A 21,414-nucleotide genomic window follows, 5' to 3' on the forward strand; every position below is an offset into this window, starting at 1 on the left:
GGCCAGAGGCATTAGCTTCTCTGTACTTGGAGTTACCAGCAATTGTGAGCCCCCCGGTGTAGATGCTGGGACCTGAACTCGGGTCCCCTGGAAGGATGGGAGCTCTGTTAACCACTGAGCCATCTCTCATAGTTCTTACATGAAAATGAGCCCTCTACAGAAATACCTCACACTTGTGATATCAACATTTCAGAGTCTAAGACCTCAAGTTGGAAGTCATCCCAGACTGCATAGTCAGTTCCAGACCAGTGTGGACCTACAGAGTGAGTCCCTATCTGAAAAAAGAAGAAAGGGTGGAGGGGCAGTCTCCCCACAACAAGGATGATCCTTATGTCTCTGAAGGGCCTGAGTCTGAGGATAAGGCCAGTGAGCTTTGAAGAGCTGATCAAAAACTGTGAAATTGGTTTTGGTCTGGAAAGGGTGCATTGCAAGCGCAGGCCGAGAGTCTGGATGCTGACTGAAAGGGTGAGGAGAGTTCCAGCACTAGGAGTCCTGAGAGTGGGAAGAGCAGGAGTCTGCCTTGTAGCTCAGTCAAAGAGAAAAGTAGAGAAAGAGGCCCTGACTATAGGAAATGGGGTGCTTGTTTTAGGTTAGTTTAGTTGCCATGTATGCATTATATTGGATTTCAGTTGTCAAAGAACTGAAAGAGTAGTTAGTGACATTGCACCTGATGCCTGTGCTGGATGGAACATCAATTTCCTTTGATGAATCAGAGGACTCTGTGGAGTCCTCAGAGTGAGAGAGGAAAGGGGGAGGAAAGGGAATATTTCGGTTTTCAGTAATACATGTTAATTTTATAAGGAAAGTCGCTGTGCAGGTTTAACTGAAAATGGAAGACTGCCCTGCCTCGGCTTGATATACCACGCTTGTGTAAGCCCATGGGAGGCTTGTTCCTTCTGAATGAAGATGGAGGAGTGGATGGGGGAGGTGTTAGATGCAAAAGGGGAGGGGACTGGAAGAGAAGAGGGAGGGGAGCCTGGTTGGTATGTGAAATAAATGGAAAAAATGTTATTTAAATACAAAATAAATAAATTAAAATTCCAGAAACATAAAGAAGAACAAAGTATGATTGACAGGTTCTTGTTCGTGTTAGTCTCTTGTTTTACATACACATTTACATATGACTTGAAGGCTGCTCCTTCTGTGATAAAGCTCTGCTAGGTCATCAGTCTCCTTATATTAAGAGTACCTGCTCTAATGTGTCTCTTAAAGAGGTGCGCCCTTTATCTACAGATGTGTAAGGTAAAGAAGACTGGGAAATGAAGCTGCCATCGGAAAATCAACGAGTGGTCGAAATAGGCACTGAGGCTGTCTGTCCATGACGCTTCTGTGACTAAGTAGAAATGAAAGCAGTTGCTGTTTTCCAGGGTTGGAGATTCTGAATGATGACCCTGACCTTGTGAAGGTGGTGGAATCATTAACGTGTGGGAAGATCTTCGCCGTGGAGATACTCGACAAGTCAGACATCCCCCTGGTGGTTCTGTATGACACCTCAGGAGAAGACGATATCAATATCAACGCCACCTGCCTCAAGGCCATCTGCGACAAATCTCTAGAAGTTCATCTCCAGGTACCACTGTGGTGGTCACTGTTCAGTGTGAAGTATGTGGGGGTAGGGTGGGAGTCCAGGAGAGCGGCAAGAGGAAGTCTGTTTCAGCACGAGGCAGTAGCCAGTGTTGGTTCAAACCTTGAGAATCTGTTTATTTTAGGTACATTTAAACACATCACAATTTAGAAAAAAAGTTTCCTAGTGACAGTTAACTCAGTCCCATGTGCACAACAAAGCTTACCACATAACTGCATTGAAACCCTTGTAAAGAACAAGTAGCATCGTCCGTAAAGATAGGTTCTATAGATTAACTGAGAAGGCAGGCTCAAAGTAAACAGTGCTCATGATGAGAGTCTGGGGGAGGATAACTCTGTCGACTGGTGGAGAGAAATAGGCTCAAGGTAAGGGTCTGGGGGAGCCAGTGTGGTCCTGCCTTATGGATAACACAGCGGTTACCGGGCTATTTATCAGTCTTCTTCCATTTCCAACCTTCTGGGCAGAAAACAGGTTATACATCTCTTACTTTTAAAGAGACAACCCTGCATTCTTAACATTCCTGGTTTCCCTAGTGGTTATCTGTGAGCACAGGCCCTACATGCCTCCTACAAAAGTAAGTCATCAGGGTCTGGGGATATTGTGGAGCAGGGAAGTGCTTACCATACAAGCAGGAGGACCTGAATTCCATCCTAGCCTGTACATAGTACAAAACAACAACAAAAACCCTGCTGCTATGGCAGGTATCTATATTCCCAGCTCTCGGAAACAAAGGCAAGGTGATGCTGGGATTCAGCGGGCAAGTCATCCATTCAGCGAGAGCCCTTGTCTCAAAAGATGAGATAGGAAATGTTGAGGAAAATACTTGGCATCGACCTCTGGTTTACATATTAATACATACATACAAACACATATGTTTGCACACACACATGCACTTAAGAAAAAGGAAAAAAGAGTGAGGGAGAAGAGAAGAAAATCATCAGAAAAGAAAAAGATTTTAGGCAAATAACTGATACCACATAACTCAAAAAATGAGGGAGGAAGAAGGGGAAATGACATCACCTTACTAGGGAAAAAGCAAGCAAGGGGAGTAAATGGACAATGACAGACAAGACCTAGTAATTATTTCTTATGGATTAGATTTTTTTTTATTTTACAGTTTCTTCAGTAGAAATAATTTTATATGGAATTTTCCTATAAAGATTAAAAAGCATGAGGAAGAAGTCAATCCATGAAAATATTTATTGTTAGCCTGAACATTTTTTAAATCTGTAGTGCTCCAATTGAACAAACTAATAAGTTATAGAATATTCAACTGAAAGAATCGGGTGGGTACTAAAGAACATTTTAAAGACTTAATACAAAAATGTTTAGGCTTTTAACAAAATAGGACTATGAATTGTTGTTATATATATGTTGTGATTTGGCCACAAAAATGGCCAAGATTAAATCTTTATGTTGATCATAATTTTTGAAAATGATTAAAATTCATGTACCCCATTGTAAGGGCTAGTTTTATGTCAGTTTGGCATAGGCTAGTACGTTTTGAGAAGAGGGACTCTCAATTGAGAAAATGCCCCCATCTCATTATCCTGCAAGGGTATTTTCTTGCTTGACGATGTGACAGAGCCGAGCCGAGCTCACTGTGGGTAGCACCACCCTTGGGTAGGTTTTCCTGGGGTGTATAAGAAACCTGCCTGAGTAAAGCCATGAAGAACAAGGTTATACGCAGCATTCCTCCATGACTTCTGCTTCAGTTCCTGCCTTTAGTTCCTTCCCTGACTTCTCTCAATGATGAGCAATAATCCTGAAGGTGAAGTAACCTTTTCCTCCCCAAGTTGCTTTGGTCATAGTGTTTATCACATCAGCAGAAACCTTACAGATAAAGCAGGCTGGTAATGGAATGGATTTTTTGAGATTTGAAAACAGGAACAATCTGTGTCATCATTTGTGAGCTTGTGGCCCAAGAAAAGTCCCCTGACAAAAACCCTTCTGTTCATCTTGTAAAAGTATGATTTTAGAATACTTTTTATTCTTGAGAGACAATAAGCCAGTTAATAACACATTCAGCCTTCAGGATGATAGGCTGTTTAGGGAATGTCTCTTTTGTGCCTGACACAAATGACACTTATATCATGTAAGTTACTAAATTTCCTTCTGCCCGGATGTCTTTTAATTTAGAGAATTTTAAAATGTGGCATTAGTTAATTTTCTTGTTACTGTGTCCCAACATCTGGCAGAAGCAACTGAAGGGAAGAAGGATTTATAGGCTCGTTCTGTGAGGGGATACGGCCCAAAATGGCAGGGAAGCTGTCACTGTGGGCAGGTGCGGCACCCCTCACATACTTCTGCAGCCAGGAAACAGGTAGAAATGATGGCCTGTTGGGGCTCAGCTCACTTTCTCCTCTTACTCAGGAATCCAGCCTGTGGGATGATGCCACCCACATTAAGGTAGGTACTCATTAAACCTTTCTAGAAACACCTCATACTTGCTTCAAAGGTATTGCTGCTCTCAGAGTTGTCAAGTTGACTGTATATATTAACCATCACCAGTATGTAAATGGAATGGGCTGTTCAGGTAACTGTATAAAGAGGTAAAGGCAAGCTTATGTTCTCAGACAGTCTGTGTTTGCTTGTTCCAGGTGGATGCCATGTACACAAATGTCAAAGTGACTAACATTTGCTCCGACGGAACACTCTACTGCCAGGTGCCATGCAAGGGTCTGAACAAACTCAATGACCTTCTGCATAAGACGGAGGACTACTTCCACTGCAAGGTATGGTGGAGCACCATCTCCCGAGATCAGCCGCAGACTATAAGCAGGGCTCAGAGTGCATTAGGTTAAGTAACTGTTAGTAATTAGAGGTTGATGTTTCAAATGGTGGGTAGAAAACCCGACAGAATCCCTCTCCTGCTTTATGAAATGAAGGTGCAGCAGTGTGTTCCAGTGAACCGTCACAGAGGTAGTCACAGTGCTGCCTAGTACAGTGCCTGCAGTGGGATTGTGGTTTACTTAGGGCAGGCAGCTGATGCACCCTGAGCACAGCTTGACTGTGACTGCCCACAGGAGCCGGCTTGTCAGGCATCCCCTCAAGCTCTCTGCTGAGGAGAGACGGCCCATAAATGTGGTTCTGCGGACCAGTTCTCCTTCCTTTCATTCTGAATCAGGACATGCAGAGGTTTTGAGTCACTAATATGATTTCCTTACCTCTGTCACAATGTAATTATTATCCAGAATTTGTTGTGGTTTGCAGATAACCAAACTCCTGCTTCAGCCCTGATCTCTCACCCCTGGAAGGGGGAACCCTTCCCTCTTCCACAAAGGATGGCTAGCACCCCAAGTTACTCTGTTTAGCTTTATAATATTTTGGCTAGTTTGGCTACTCCCCTCCCTTAGGAAAGGGCAGTGGTTCTCAACCTTCCTAATGCTGTGACCCTTTAATACAGTTGTCCTCATGTTGTGGTGACCCCTCAACCATAAAATTACTTTTTTGCTGCTTCATATCTGTAATTTTGCTAGCTATGAATTGTAATGTAAACATCTGATATGTGACCTCCATGGGGTTGCCACCCATGGGTTGAGAACTGCTGGGGTAGAGACAGTTGTCAGTTTTCTGCATTCCTTTTTTAGTTAAGTCCATAGAATATGTAGTCTACAGTATGCATTCAGTCAATTTAACTTTTACTCATGGTGTCTGGAGTAGAGACATCAAATATATAGCTTTACTCCTTTATGTTGGAGATGTCATTTTATATATTTTATTGTTTATAAATTATATATTATACTATATATATCGTGAGGATTCGTTTGTCCTAATAACCAACCCCGGATGCTGTAGAGCACTCCACATTTCCTAGTGCTTTGCCGCCCAAGGGGAGTCCTTGCCTACAGAGACTAGCAGCAGTCACCAGAACAGCAAGCCTGGGAAGGAAGGCCCTGAGTGCAGGCTGGGCAGAAGAGGGGCTGACGAGAACCGCCGTTTGTTAGCATCTCACAGGCACTGGTGTCTGTGCTGATAACACTTCTTGGTTTGGAATGAAAACGATGAAAAGCAGTAACATTAGGTTAAATGTTAAGGCAGAGAGAGGAGGCCTTCATGGCTGACCCGGCCTCCTTACTCCATCCATCGGCTTCAGCAGCCCTGTCCCTGTGTAGCTAGTGGAGCCAGAGCCCACATGAACCCCGTGAGCAAACTGGCACTAGCAAGCCTGACAGAGCGGAGGGCGGAGTCTGTAGCTCGGTGGTAAACTTGTCTGCTGCAGCTGTTTCTGGGGAGGAAAGGAAGCCCACCCACCTGTAGGTAAACAACCCATGCCTCCACGTGCTCCCAGTGCTGCAGCCATGTTTGCTGAGAGTAAGAGCTGTTTCTTGCTTTTCTGTCTCATAGCACATGACCTCTGAGTACTTCATCTCGCTACCCTTCTGTGGGAAGATCTGCCTCTTTCATTGCAAAGGAAAATGGTTACGAGTGGAGGTAAAATCAGTCCCTTGACTTGTAAAGATTATTGTTAAGTGTTTCACATATACGAACAGATTTTCTCAATAGTAAAATAAACATGTTTGGATTCATCACCAGTTTCTGACAGCCAAGATGGCCATATGGTTTGAGCTCCTAGTCTCATCCTCTTGCCTCTGCTCTGAGGAAGCCAGCAGCTGATTTTTTTAAATGTTTTTAGTATATGTATAGCTGTACACATAGCTTTGCTTTGTATTACATATACAATAGAATATATGTACTAGAACTATAAAGATGAGTATATATTTAGAATATGCGTATTAAAAATAAGATTAAAGAGATGGCTTAGTCAATAAAGTACAAGCATGCAGACCCGAATTTGGGTCCCCAACACCCAAATAAAGAGCCAGGCACAGTAGCAGGTGCCTGTAACACCAGCTCTGGGAAGGTAGGGAAACCCTGGGGCGGCCTTGCTAAATTGATGAGCTTGAATTAGTGAGCTGTGAATTCGTTGGAAAAATCTTGTTTAAAAAATAAGATAGTGATTGAAGAATATTCATATCAGCCTTTGGTCTCAACATGCATGTGTGCACGTTGTGCTCTCATACATGTGTGTGCACGCGCGCGCACACACAAATGGTTAAATGAGCATCTTTAAATTTTATGGAAATAGTGTCAAAGCATTAATCTTCCGAAGCATGCTTTTCACTCCTCGTGAGACAGCTCTGTTGCAGTAGTCTGTTTCCATGCTGTGTGATGCAGCAAGGTAAACAGCCCAGCACTGTTACACAGCTATCCACGTGAATGTTTGTGGGGTCTGTTGCTACTGTGCATCTTCCTGTGTGCCATACTCCTGAGAATCACAAGGAAAGCAAACCTAGAAGATGAGAACGAGCAGCGAATTGCTTTCTGAAATATGTAAGCAGTGCTTCAGCAGATTAACTGTACTGACCCTGCCTTTTAGTAGGGCTCAGCCATCTCTAGCCTAATAAAAGCACAGTGCTTGGATGTGACGGTGTTCCCTGAAGGCTGAGATCCAGGGTATATGACGATAGGTCACGTGTCACATGCTCAGCATGGTATTATGGAGCTCTTAAAGCTTTGTTGTTTAGTTGATAATATGTAAGTGTGCAGATCTGTTTTTAATTTAAAACATAATTCGCCGGGCAGTGGTGGAGCACACCTTTAATCCCAGCACTCAGGAGGCAGAGGCTGGTGGATCTCTGTGAGTTCGAGGCCAATCTGGTCTACAAGAGCTAGTTCCAGGACAGGATCCAAAGCTACAGAGAAACCCTGTCTCAAAGAGGCCCTACTTACCCTGTCAGCACCTTGTTTGTATAACCAGTCTTTGATTCCCAAACCAGGAAGTCAACATTAATACAAGTAACTAGTGTGCAGTATTTTGTCGTTTCTCACATTGTGACATCATGTCCTTTGCTGCCCTAGGATCCAGTCTGGATGCCCCATTAGGTATACCTGTCATGCTTCTCTAAGTCCTCCAGCATGCTGCTAGTTGGTCTTCATTTTTATGACTCTAAAGAGTAGTGTCATTTTGTAAATTTTCTTTCAATTTGAGTGTATTTGTTAAATTTCTGCTATGTTGGACAGAAGTGTTTCTCAGTCTGTGTACAAATACTTAGCAATAAAATATATTATACATTTATTCTATAAAATTAAGTGATGCCTTTGTTCTTGATAGTTATACAAGAATTGCTGGGCTCTATGTAGTTTTCCTTATTGCTGAGCATGAATTTGGACTTTATCTTATCCCTCTGACTTTTTGAGCTTCAGATTTTTTTCAACAATGATTAAAAATGATTAGATTTATAATGAAACTGTGAAGTATGGTATGATTTCAAAACATTTTCCCTCTTCAGGTAAAATTCCATCTTGAATTACTGATGTTTTCATTTTCTTATTAGGATAGAAGAATTTTCCTACATGTTTTAATATTTTAAAAATAGCATTGTCTCATTAGCAGTATTAAAGAATTAGAGAAATGGTAGACACTGGTGTTCTTACAGTGGTTGCTGTTCAGTACTGTTCTCGGTTGACTGACTTAGAAAGGCTCCATTCTGTAGTCTTGAATATTTGATGAATACTTTTAAACAGGAGAAACTGATAGTTTGGGTGTTCTGGACCTGCAGCGCTGTATGGGATGTGGTGGTGGCAGTGTGTCCGTCTCCCCACTGTGACCATGAGTTAGCCAGTGCTCATCTCATTGCAGATCACAAACGTGCACAGCAGCCGGGCACTCGACGTTCAGTTTCTGGACTCTGGCAATGCGACATCAGTGAAAGTATCGGAGCTCAGAGAAATCCCCCCTCGGTTCCTGCAGGAAATGCTTGCCATACCCCCTCAGGTATGACCTGCCTCAGCCTGGAGGTCTTCAGAAGAGCTTCCTGCCTGTTGATCCACTGTGCCAGTCCCGATCATGCTCATGAGCAGAGTCTCAGTGTGGAAGAGGATTAGACAGTGTGAATGTTTACTGATCTTCAGGTGTGAATTTGGCTGACTTAAGAGAAGTCTGCTCACATTTACAGACCACTGTTTCGTAAACACTTGTTTTCAAGAGTGCCAAGTCAATAGGCTGTTGCCCAAGTAGAGGTTTTATTGTAATAATCACATTCCAGTACTGACATCTAGCTAGCAAGCTTCCACATGCTGCCAGAGTGGTATATTGGTTCTCCATTCTTTTGGAAATGTGTTTATATATACTCATTTTCCTGTAAGACTTTCTCCCATATGAGAAAGGGGAGTGATAACATCACCCATAGCCTGTCCTCTTAGGGAGTATTCAGGTGACAGTTGTGAATCACTATAGACCTTGCTATGTTTAAGCAGCTATGACAACCATGAGAGGAAATAAAGGATTTTTTTACAGGAATATAATATATATTCTATTAATTAAATATTATATTCTATTAAATATTTATATATAAGTAATTAGTATGTGATACATAAATGATATAATTATTGTGTTCTATTAAATATTAATGGTCATAGTCTATTAAATACTTAATATTCTGTTAAAATATAAATAAGCTGATTATATATTGCATATTCTATGAAATGTTTATATATAAATTATCTAAAAATACATAAATACTATGTAAATAAAGTGATTGAATAATTATGTTAAATACTCATTTGCATTAGGCATGATGAATATGCTTCTATAATCCCAGCACTAGGGAGGTAGAGGCAAAAGGATCAAGAGTTCATGGTCATACTTGGCCACGCAGTTAGTTTAAGGTTATCCTGGATTCCATGAGATCTGGTCTCAGAAAACAGCAAACAAAATGGATGACATAATGCTCCTCTACTGTTTCCTCGACGGCACCTTCACCTTCAGAACTAGCATAGACAGCACGGTTTGCTGTGACTAGCATGGCTTTTAGCATTTCTCGAGCCTCCATTGCTTCTTCTGACAGGCAGTTCTAGAGACGAAGGCAGGCACAGTGCTGGAGTCCACAGCCCTTTGAGAGCTGCTGTTGCCGTGACACAGCTCTGGCCTCCGTGTCTCCTCATGGCTATGTCCACCTAGGGCCAAATCGTAGTGACAAGGTGCCCTGGCTGGAGAGAGGGGCTTTGGGCCTCCAGCTGCCTTTCTGAAAGTCCCATTGTACTCCCTTCTTTATGCTGCAGTGTTGTGTGTAACAGGCATTAAACACCTTTTTATTTCTGTTAATCTTCGCCAGATTCCTTATTTGATAAGTGTGATGACTACTCATTGCAGGTCCCTTAAGGCCAGCTTGCCCAGCCTCTAGTTAGCATCTATCTCCCCAAGATGTCTAAGTCACAGAAGCAAATCCAAAAGGTTGTATTCAGTTCTCAATTTTAATGTATTTTAAGCTTGAATAGAGCCGGGTGTTGGTGGCGCATGCCTTTAATCCCAGGCAGAGGCAGGCGGATCTCAAGTTTGAATCTTGCGTTTGAGTCCAGCCTGGGCTACAAGAGCTAGTTCCAGGACAGGCTCCAAAACTACAAAGAAACCCTGTCTCAAAAACAAAACAAAAAAATTAAACTTAAATAGATTGCCAGGATTTTAAAAAATACTATTTTTCTCTCAGTAAAGTGTTTATTTCTAGCATCTGTTTTAGTCATTTAGAAAATCTGATCTATTATGTGCCCTCTTTTGGTGGCAGAGCTGCTGAGCATTCTGTGGCCTTTCCTGCCAACAGAACCTATATTTACCTGTGCACCAGCCCATCAGGCTGCCTCCCTCCCTCCTGCCTCCGCCCACAGGCCCTGCAGAGTGCTCTCTCCACTCTGAATGGCCTGCTTATCACCTGCAGCTTTTCCAGGACAGAGGCTTTGAGCCTGGGGGAGGGTGTGCATGATGGGGTGGGGCACTCAGAGAGAACAAGAGGAATCTGAGGAAGGGTGTGGGATAGCTTTCATGCCTGTCACAAGATTTTCTCCCGTGTGGCTGAGGGACTCTCCCTCCTTGTGGCCTTGTGCAGTAACACGGGAAGCCAGGGAGCACCAGGGGGACTGAGGCATTTGAGTACCTGCAGATTTAGGTATCTACCCTCTCTTATCCTTGTCTCGCCTCCAGCAGGAGGTGCACAGCAGCCATGGGTATCTCAAGAGATGCTAAATGAAGTAGATAAGCTTCCTTTGAGATTCCTGCAGTGAAACCAGGTGGTTGCAAGTGTCCCATCTGTTTGACTCTATGACCTACAGGCTGCTCTATTCAGCTGTTTAATCATCTATAAAATGGAGCACAGAATATGGTAGACCAGAAGGATGATGGGATGACAAGCCTCCTGGCCCCTGGGTGGATTAAAAAAAAATTAAAAAAAACAGTAGCAACATAAATAGGCGGCATAGCAGACAGTCAGACCAAGACTGGGACTGCTGTTGTCTGCCCAGCATCTGGCTTTAGGGAGACAGATGCTACCTGTAACACCTGTTTTAAGATGGTGTGCTTGCTCCACACCACTTTGTATTTCATTTTGTTTTCAGGCTATAAAGTGCTGCCTGGCTGATCTTCCGCAGTCCATTGGCATGTGGACACCAGATGCTGTTCTTTGGTTAAGAGATTCTGTTTTGAATTGCTCGGACTGTAGCATTAAGGTTAGTTATCTTACGGGTTCTGGGATGTCTGGGAAGAGCCAGAGCTCAGGGTTTGCACCTCACTGTTGTAAATGGACACCTTCACACCATACTTTTTTTTTCAAAGAGATGATTTATACATGTAGCTGTAAGATATTTAATGACTAATTTCTATTTAAAGAGTTACCCCCATGTCCTGTATTTCTTGCTCCCTTTCTCCTTTTATTAATAAGGTAGCAGAGGTACTTGGTTCTCTACTACAGTTTTGCTAAGTGAAAAATCATTAAATTGACTCCAACTTTGTGATCATATCTCTGGAAAAATGTTTATGACAATAAATATACTCTCTTAGCCGGGCGGTGGTGGTGCACGCCTTTAATCCCAGCACTCGGGAGGCAGAGGCAGGCGGATCTCTGTGAGTTCGAGACCAGCCTGGTCTACAAGAGCTAGTTCCAGGACAGGCTCCAAAGCCACAGAGAAACCATGTCTCGAAAAAACCAAAATAAATAAATAAATAAATAAATAAACAAACAAACAAACTCTCTTTCCCTAAAGCAGAGTGGATTGTGAGCAGATCATCCAGTGCTAACCCTGGGGATTGTGGACAGGTCATCCACTGCTAACCCTGGGGATTGTGGACAGGTCATCAGTAGCTTCCACAAGATCTCAGTCATTTCTCCCAGCTCTGTCCTTCTGTCCTGTGCCTGTGGGGTCTAGGCTGCTGCTGTGTAGCATATGCATTGCATGCTCCACACTGCGTGATTATGCCTTGTTTATGGTCTTCACTATTACATAATAGTGTTTTCTCACCTACTCAGAAAGACCAAGAGTTGGGGACACAATAAAACTACTACTTGTTTTTCCTTTAGAGGTAGTCTCTTGCTTTGTAGCCCTGGCTGGACTGGAACTTGCAAGAATCCTCTTGCCTACGCTCTGAAGTGCTACTATGATTGGCTGATGTCATCACTCTTAGCTCTAAAAGTATTTTGTAATGGTTAATTTTAATGGTACTTCTGTATCATAAATACCAAAATGATTTACAGTCAATATTTCAGTAGACATTAAGGATAGAATTAAATAGATGCATCTCACTGAGAGAACACACTTCAAAGTCAACTGTCCTAGATGGGTGGGTGCCTTCTTGGCTTCTACCCCTCTTCCTGTGTGTGTCCCTGTCTTCTATTTTGTGTCCTCTTTGATAGATGATAGAGGTAGGCTGAAGTGTCTCATTTTTGTCCTTTTAAGACATGGAGCTGGTGAGAATCACTAAGTCGCCCAGACTCTGAGACACCCATGGTGCTGTCCTAATGGCCGCTGCATGGTATTCCCATGTGGACACGCCCTGGCAGAAGGGATGCATGGGAAGTCAGAAGGTCTCCCCTTTGGTGGACTTGTCCTTCTCTTCTCCCCTATACCCCGACTCTTCAGTGTAACTGGGGAGGGAAGATGCAGACTAGGACTAAACAAAGAAGTAGGACCTGAGGGCCCAGGTAATGCCATCCTGGAGTCCTCTGCTGGCTTAAAGTGGGCTCCTGCTGGATCTTTTGCTATTGTCCTGACTCTTAACGCTGAAGATGGCTAGCAAGTGCATGGAAGCTTAGGGTATTCGTTCAGCTCTAGATTTTGGAATGTCATTAATTTAAAGATTTAATCATGCTACATTGTACCTCTTCTCCCCCTCAGTGGCAGCAGCCACTTCTTACATTACGGGATTATTTTTCAGTTGTTATTTCCATAAGATTTCCTGGTGTCTTAGAGATGTTTTGCCTCAGTACCTATTAGACTGTGAGAGGTCATTCATCTTACCATAAATTACTGCTTTATAAAATACTCTGCTTTGATATTTAAGATTAACATTATAACTGCTTCTCAGAATTTAGTGTCAGCATGGATTTTCTAAATTTCTTTTTACATCTTCCAAAGGTTACAAAAGTGGATGAAACCAAGGGGGTTGCATATGTGTACTTATTTACTCCTAAGAACTTCCCTGATCCTCACCGCAGCATTAACCGGCAGATCACAAACGCAGACCTGTGGAAGCACCAGAAAGATGTCTTTCTGAGTGCCGTGTCTGGTGCAGTCAGCTCGCCTGGCAGCAGGAACGGCAGTACGCCTGCACCGGGCAGCCCTGGAGAGGGTCTCAGAAAGAGCCACCCAGAGGTCATCAGGAAGCCTCTGCTGGACCACACCAGCGCGTTCTCCTTGGAGGAACTGCCCCCTCCAGTCCACTTGTCCAAGTCAGGGGAGCACATGGATGTGTATGTGCCCGTGGCCTGTCACCCAGGCCATTTTGTCATCCAGCCTTGGCAGGAGATCCACAAGCTGGAGGTGTTGATGGAAGAGATGATCCTGTACTACAGCGTGTCTGAGGAGCGCCATATAGCGGTGGAGAGAGACCAGGTGTACGCTGCCAAAGTGGAGAATAAGTAGGTCCTGGGCGGGGCCTCGTTCCTCGGCTAAGAGTATATAGATCGGTCACGAGGGTCCTGAGTTCCCCAGGATACCTGGCCCTCACAAATGAGAATTTTGAGTGAAATATGGATTTGATGAGTTGTGCACATTTTTCATGTTTAAAATGATAACATTTATATAAAACTCTAGTTTTCTGTTAGGAGTTTTATGCATAAAATGAAGTCTTAGGTGCTTACCCTGTTCTATCAGAGAAAATGTTTTTATTCAGAAAGTAATTCTTGCTTTCATTTAATGACTTTTTTAAAATTAAATGTTTATTGTGGAAAAGTTAGAGAACAAAAACCTTAAGAAACTGAAACCAGCTTTCCAGACACTATTTGTTAAGCCACTTCTGTAATTGTTCCAGTTTTGTCCATGGATTTGTATCACTGATAATGTGTTACAGTACTGTGCTTGCTTTTTCAAAACTAATATTCTGTACTAAGCATTTCTCAGAAACAGCAATGGCTGAGTGATAATCTGTCTCATGGGAAAGCATACCTAGCGTTCTCTTTAGTTCAGTAGGTTCCCAGATCTATGTGTGTTACAAATGATAATAGGTATTATTATAAATAATAAACCATTGTTTCCACCTCTGATTATTTAGTAAGAGTCTTTGGGAAGAAACTGACTAGTTGAAAGATGCCCAGGTGCCCAGCATATGCAGTCTTTTGCTTCCTGGCACTTGTGGCACCTTCTTAATGATGTCACGTATTGTTTGTTTCACTGCCCCGGGCATGGGGTCGTGTTTGGATCCACACCTCCTTCCCCCAGACCCATCAGGGTGTGCTGGGTCTGCTCCAGTGGAGCACAAGCTCCCCACTCCACACTCATGCCGTGGAGTCTTAGGAAACAAAGAGCTGCCTTAGGGAGACAAGCTTCTTAATGCTGAATGCTGAACACAAGTGTCTCTCTCTCTCTCTCTCTCTCTCTCTGTCTCTCTCTCTCTCTCTCTCTGTCACACACACCTTTAAAAGATCAAACTGCTAAATTTTTACACAAAATAATTTTTTATTTAAGGTAGTAAACATAGGCATATAGAAAATGTCATTTTTAGGGAGAAAAAAACAAATTTGACTCTGAAATGTGAGAAAGAGTAATGGTGTTCACTTTGAAAATTACGAGCCTGCATCCTCCTTAGATGTCCTTTTTACCATGTCACTTTGTAAGCTTGACCGGATTTGACTCAGTTCTTATACCTCCATCTCAGCAAGGAGTCCTTACAGGATAATTTATAGTCAAAACTGCCCTTGTGTTAGCTGTTGTGGGGGAGGGGGGATGATTAGTGTTGGGAAGGCCTGCTACAGAGAGGGAATTACCTCCTCACTTGCCCCCAGCTGTGCCTGTTGGCAACTCTGTCCCAGGACTTGTGGTCTTTAGCCAGCTAATTGTTCAGGGATAATAGATATTTTATATTAAGAATATATCAATCCGTTTTTTTAAGTATCATGAGTTAATCAGTGTTAAGTGTTTAAAGCTTCTAAAGACTGGGGACTACTGAATCTTATTCCCAGCTATAAACTAACACATAGGAATTTGACACTTTTTAAAAATTGTTGTGGTCTCCAAATCTCTTAAAGAGAAGCACCTGGAAATAACATTAAAAGCCCTGATTCTCCTTTCTCACCCAGCCTGAGTTTAAACCTGGGGGAAAAGCCCAGCATCTGTGTTTTTAACACTCTGGGGCATGTTTGCTCTGAAATTGATGTCTAGTCCAAACCAAGCTTTTGTGTAAGCTCCTGGCTTCAGAGTTCAGCTCCTCAGAAACACCCACTTCCTGTCTGAGCTTTTTCCTGCTCTGTGCTCAGTGGACTGGGAACACGGGCCACCATCGCTTGTCCCCTGTAACCTAAAGATGATGCTGTTGGTGGGAACCACGTGTATTTATTGTACCCCTTCTGTCTCTTACACAAAGGCTACCTGGCATTACCACCAGGAAGTGCCCCCTCCAGTCAGCCCTGCAGTTTCCCTTAGCTTATCTTCAGATGGTTGCTGCCACCTGCTAAGTGTCTGTTGTAATGCCAAGTATTGAGCTAGATGCTTCTAATCGAAAGTGAAATAAAATAAAATGTTATACATGAGTAACCGAGGCTCAGGCAGGAGTGACACCACATCAGGACAATGGGCCAGGGGTTTCCCATTCAAGTGCTTGGCTTCCCAACCCCAGGTACTTATTACAAATCCTTTCTGTGTCCCAGCTATGGAGGCTCGAGCAGTCTTGCCTTCTACATCTTGAGTCTGCCCCAAACTGTCTTCGTCGTAGGCTACCAGCTGTTGTTTTCACCTTAGGGCTGCTGTAAGCTTCTGGCTGATACACTTGTTGCAGAGAATGCCTGGTCCTGCCACCAGAGGGCCAGTCCAGTAGGCCATTCAGTCGCTAAGACATCTGTAGATCCTTTGTCTCGAGCTGTGATGAACTGCCCTCTTCTCACAGTTGAGATCATAGACTTAGGCTGCACCTTCACAGGTTTGCCTTGAAGTCTGTTTGTTTTTATCATTTTAACTAGTGACACAGACCCAATGAAGAAAACATACTGTGTGAATTTCTGGTACTTTTAGCCAAACTAAGTGCTTCTCCGTGCCCGACTGCCCTTTGCAGGTTGATTATTTTAGGGGTAAGCTGGGTTTTGTGGGGTTGTTTGTTTTTTTTTAACGTTTTTTGCATGGGATAATTCAAATAATCAATTTTTCTTTTCATTTAATTTTAAAAAATTAAAAGTTAAGTGCATGCGTGTTTTACCTGTATGTATATCTGTGCCTATAGAGACCAGAGAGGGCATTGGGTCCCCTGGAACTTAAGTTAAAGACAAGTGTGAACTGCCATGTGGGTGCTGGGAGTTGGACCTGAATCCTTTGGGAGAGCCCCTGGTGCCTCAAATTTTTTTCGTTTTAAACAGAGCAAACATAGATTTGTTGAGATTAAGAGAGAACTGAGAATGGGAGGAGACACAAGGGAGGAACACCTAAAATAGCCTTTGTTCAAAACTTGGAATTCCTCCCCAGCCTGCTGCCGAGTCCTCTATGCCTGCATCATCCCTTACTGGAGCCTCATGGGGTACTTTCTCTCCAATCACCACGTCTTCTCAGCTCTGCTCTGTTCTCACCTCAGGCAGCTCTCTGGCTTCTGCTTATCCCACCTGCATCTTCCTTTCCTCTTGCAGACACGGACCATGTACAAACATGGCCGTCTTGTGTGTCTCCAGGATGAAGGGATCCCTTGCCTTGTCCTGACCAGCCCCATGGTATCTGTTTCAGTCTGTGGATGATTGACAGTGGAAGAGTCACTGCCTCCCCCCATGAGACCTATCAAAGGACTAACACAGTCGGCAGTGGTAACCCCTGAAGAAAGCAGCCACAGTTGCTTCCAAACTCCCATGACTAATTTTTCTATGTACCCTGTAATGCTTGCTTCCCTTTGGAATGGGTGTTGACTTCGGCCGTTTTTCTTTTCAATCCAATGTGCTTCCAGGTGGTACCGGGTGCTATTAAAAGGAATCCTGACCAATGGGCTGGTGTCCGTGTATGAGCTGGACTACGGCAAGCATGAGCTAGTCAACATAAGGAAAGTGCAGCCCCTAGTGGATGTGTTCCGGAAGCTGCCATTCCAGGCGGTCACCGCTCAGCTTGCAGGTAATTTCTGCAGTCTGACTCCTCTGCAGTGGGGTTTAAACCCTCCTCTATTCTAGGTTCTTAACAAGTGCAGGATCACTAGTTAGCCTTCTGCATGGTGTTTTAGCTTTTTAGTGCTAATACCATCCTGCCTGTGATGGAAGTCATCTTAAGTGCTCAGTCGTCTATTCTCCTTCTGCTTTCTGACTCTGGTTACATGCCAGATAGTTTCTAAAGCTGCAATCCAGGGACAGATACGGGGTTGCATCCTGGTTCTCCTCATTTACAGTTTTCCCATTTGGGGTAATATAATGTCCTAGATGGGCTAGTTGTACTCCCCCCTCCCCCCGCCAGAGTTGTAGATTGAAGCCAGCATCTCATTTGTATGAATGTCAAGCACAGGTCTTTAGCTGAGCTATCCCCCTAGCCTCTGTTAATTATTTTGATGGGTGTAAAGCATTCCAGTGAGTCAGAATGTCCCTGCAAACAGCAGTGAAACAGAAAGTCCTGTGGACAGTAATGAAAGCAAGCAAAAAGCAGTGGAAACTTTGAACCTAAATAACCAAGAAGCAGAAAATGTAATTGTTTTATGCCAAAGTTACTGCGTAAACTATAGGTGTACACAGTGGAACATTGCACAATCACAAAACATAAGGACAAATGACTTTCCTGTGCATCACAATATAGCTTTACCATGTATTGACATTTGGCATGCTTATTTAGTAGCTGTACAGTGACACACTCTGTAGTGTTGTCTAATGAGGTCCTCCATGCTCTTCTGGGAAGCAGTTCAGATGTGACTCCCCTGTAAGCAGCTGATGGAGCCCCTTAGTTTGAGCAGAGGGCCTGGAGGACAGCAAGACCTGGGCCCTCTGTGCCCTGCCTTCCCTGCCCTCTGTGCTGGGATATTTGTCCCTGCAGCCACCCTGTGTCACTTGACCCTTTGCTGCTGCCTTAGGCCTTGGCATTGCCTGCCCCAAACGACATGGGACAGTCGGGAAAGCTGTGCAGACAAGGGCATGTATGCATTCTTTGCTGGCTGTCCAGCTGCTGGTGGGAGGCTGGGCAAGGTCTTATTGTGAAATACTTGCCATTCTCTCGGCCTTACTGCTAGGGCTCAAAGCAGCTTCCCATGATGATTGAAGATAAATCAGAAACAGTGCTTTGTGTGTGACGTGGTCACTAATCAGTCTGCTTTGGACTTAGAATTTTCATTGGTTTCTTTAGACTTAATGTTTACTTTTTCTTCATTTCCACTTTGAACACCCAAGTTTAGCTACTAGCACATTTTGTCAAATACAGCCTCTCACTGCCAAGAGAACTCTCTGAGGGATGAGCACCTAGTTTCTCCGCCACCCAGCAGGGCCTCCAGCTGCCCTCTGAGGGTTTTCTGTAGTCTAACCCATGGTGCTGTAAATGTTTCCCTAAGTACTGCGCTTGCCACGCACCACACCTTCCATGTGCTGAGTTTTCATGTTCATTTAGCTCAGAATATTTTTAAATCCCTTTAGGGGTTTCGCCTTGGCCTGTATGTCAATTGGAATCTTCTTCCTCCTTGATATTGTGGGATTTTCCCTGTTAGCTTTCTGTTGAACTCCATTGTGGTTTCTGTTGTTTTGAATTGTTCCAGTGTGTTTGATGTCCCAGAATATGACTTCATGAAAGCTTGAGGATTATAATCTGCTGCTGCTGGATGAAGTGGCCTGAAGATGTCGCTTACATCCAGTACTATAGTGTTGAGTTCAGTGTGTCCTGCTGGATCTATTTGCCTCCTCACATCCTCCCTCCCTCCCTCTCTCTGTTTTGTACATGTGGTATAGTTGGGGAAGTAGGGACTGTGTGGTGAATATGCATATGTGGGGAGGAATGTGTGTGATGGGTGTGGTGTGTATGTGCATATGCGTGCATGTATATGTGTTTACAGGTAGAACAGGTGCTGGTGCCATACCTGTTGGTGCTTATTGGACAGCAGAGGTCAGTGTCAGCCATCCTCCTGTTTTGCTCTGGCCTTGGTGTCTGGAGTCAAGGCCTTTGCACTGGATGTGAAGCTCACTGGATGGCTGACTGGCTGGTCAACAAGCCCCAGGGTCCTCCTGTCCCTTCCTCCCAGCACTGGAATCACTGGCATGCATCATCATGAGTGCCTGTGATTCAAATCCTTGTGCTTCCTTCCATGTTGCCTGCTGAGCCACTTCCCTAGCCCAGGTTGGCTGTTCTGGCAGGGACTGCAAAGTCTCAGCAGCAATGGTGGGTTCATCTGTTTCTTCCTGCATTGCAACTCTAGCCAGTTTTGCCTAAAGCGTGGTGTGATATTGAGTGTGTCCACATTAAGGATCTTTGATTCTTTCTGGAGAAGGAGCCTTTGCCACTGCATCATTGTTCTCTGTCCCTGATAGCTTTCCTCACACTGAATCTGCTCTTTCTCAAATGAATGTCCCTGCATGATCATTGGCATCAAGGCATAACTTTCCCAATCCCAGTACCTGTGTTATGTGTGTCTTTCAAGTAAGTTTCTGTTATATGCATATAACTGGGTCTTGCTTTTTTATATACTCTGATCATCTCTTTTAAGTCATGTGCTTAGATCAATGATCTTTAAAGTAATCACTTTAAACATTTAAGGACTAGGGAAGTAGGCCAGTTGGTAAAGTGTTTGCTGCCATCACAAGTTTGATCCTCCAAACCCATGTAAGAACATCTGGACTTGGTGGCTTCTTCATTGTAACCCTAGCATTGAGGCAGAGATCTTGAAGGTTCCTGGCCAGTTAGCTCAGCACACTCAGCAAGCTTTAAGCCAGTGAGAAACCTTGTCTCAAAGAAACAAGAGCCAGGTGGCTTCTGAGGAACAGTACCCAATGTTGTGCCCTCTGACCTCCATGTAACAGTCTCACACACGTGCAGATTACCTGCATTTACATGGGTACCCATACATACAGTGTCATTATCAATATAGCTAGATTAATGGCCACCACATTTATTAGTTTTCTAGTTATCTTTGTTCATCCTTATTTTTGCCTTCCACACTCTGTCTGTCTGTCTGTGTGTTTTGAGACAAGGTCACCCATAACCCATGTTGACCTCAAAGTCATTATGTAGCCCAGGCTGATCTTGAACTCCTAATAGTCTTGTCTTCAGATCCCCAGTGCTGGGATTGCCTACCTGGCTTCTGTGTCTTAGTTAAGCATGTTATAGGAGTCCACCTTCTTGCTTTAACACATCAATTTTATTTTCTTTTCTAAAGACTGGCTTTAGTCTGGGGAGGTGGTTTAATAGATAAAGCACTTCCGTGCAAGCCTGAGGACTCGAGTTCAGTTCCTAGAACTCACATAAAGGCCTGGTAGGCCCGACGGCCCACCTGTGGTCCCAGCACTTCAGAAAGAGACAGGGAATCCTGGGTAGCTCATCTAATGGGATCAGTAGACTCTGTTCAGTGAGAGACTCTGGCTCAGTAAACAGGATGGCGAATGGCAGAGGAAGACAACTCGTGAACTTTTGGCCTCTACATTTATATACATGCATGTTTGTGCACCTGTACACACGGGGAAAGGGGGACCTTGTCAGTGGTTGCCCTGGGATCTGTCACCTACATTTACAGCTAGTGTGTGTGTGTGTGTGTGTGTGTGTGTGTGTGTGTGTGTGTGTGTTGAGATAGGTTCTCATTTGTAGCTCACGCTACCCTTGAACTCACTGTGCAGCTGAGGATAACCTTGAACTCCTTTAATCCTCTTCCCTTTACCTCCCAAGTGCAAGGTGTGTGTGTGTGTGTGTGTGTGTGTGTGTGTGTGTGTATGTGTGTGTGTATGCACACACGTATGTGTACATGCACATGTGTGCATGTGTCAACCAGAAGACAGTGTCAGGTGTCTTCCTCAAATGACTTGAGGAAGTCACTCTCCACCTTGTTTTTTAAGATGAGCTCTCAGTGAACCTAGAGCTGACTCTGCTAGGCTGGTAGGCAGCAAGCTCCAAGGATCCATCCACCTGCCTTTTATCTCCCCAGTGTTGAGTTATACACGAGCTCCCCCACACCTGACTTTCACATCAGAGCTGGGAGTACAGACTCAGGTTCTCGTTCATGTGTGATAGGTTCTTTACCAACTGATCTGTCTCCCCAGCACTCAAGGCTAATTTTTAATAGTGCTATTCTCCTTCACAGTTAGTACTAATACCTTACAAGCTTCATAAAACAAAATAATCTTACAGCGAAATACTTTCTTCCTCTTCCCCATGTATTACTGCAGCCATTTGTTTTGCTTACGTATACAGCTTGCATAATCAAACACTTTGATGGT

General features: G+C 43.8%; 1 protein-coding gene across 2 annotated transcripts in view; it reads left to right on the forward strand.

The window, feature by feature from the left end:
- Tdrd7 (tudor domain containing 7) overlaps positions 1-21,414 on the forward strand; it is a 65,430-nt gene that overhangs the window by 41,682 nt on the left and 2,334 nt on the right. For both annotated transcript variants that reach the window (XM_038346951.2, XM_038346950.2), the window contains exons 10-16: positions 1,368-1,570; positions 4,186-4,320; positions 5,933-6,019; positions 8,229-8,363; positions 10,973-11,083; positions 12,986-13,488; positions 16,983-17,143. In XM_038346951.2, coding sequence (XP_038202879.1) covers positions 1,368-1,570; positions 4,186-4,320; positions 5,933-6,019; positions 8,229-8,363; positions 10,973-11,083; positions 12,986-13,488; positions 16,983-17,143 — 1,335 coding nt within the window. The remainder of the gene's footprint in view (positions 1-1,367; positions 1,571-4,185; positions 4,321-5,932; positions 6,020-8,228; positions 8,364-10,972; positions 11,084-12,985; positions 13,489-16,982; positions 17,144-21,414) is intronic.

The sequence above is a fragment of the Arvicola amphibius genome, chromosome 11 (genome assembly GCF_903992535.2).
Source record: "Arvicola amphibius chromosome 11, mArvAmp1.2, whole genome shotgun sequence".
Lineage (NCBI taxonomy): Eukaryota > Metazoa > Chordata > Mammalia > Rodentia > Cricetidae > Arvicola > Arvicola amphibius.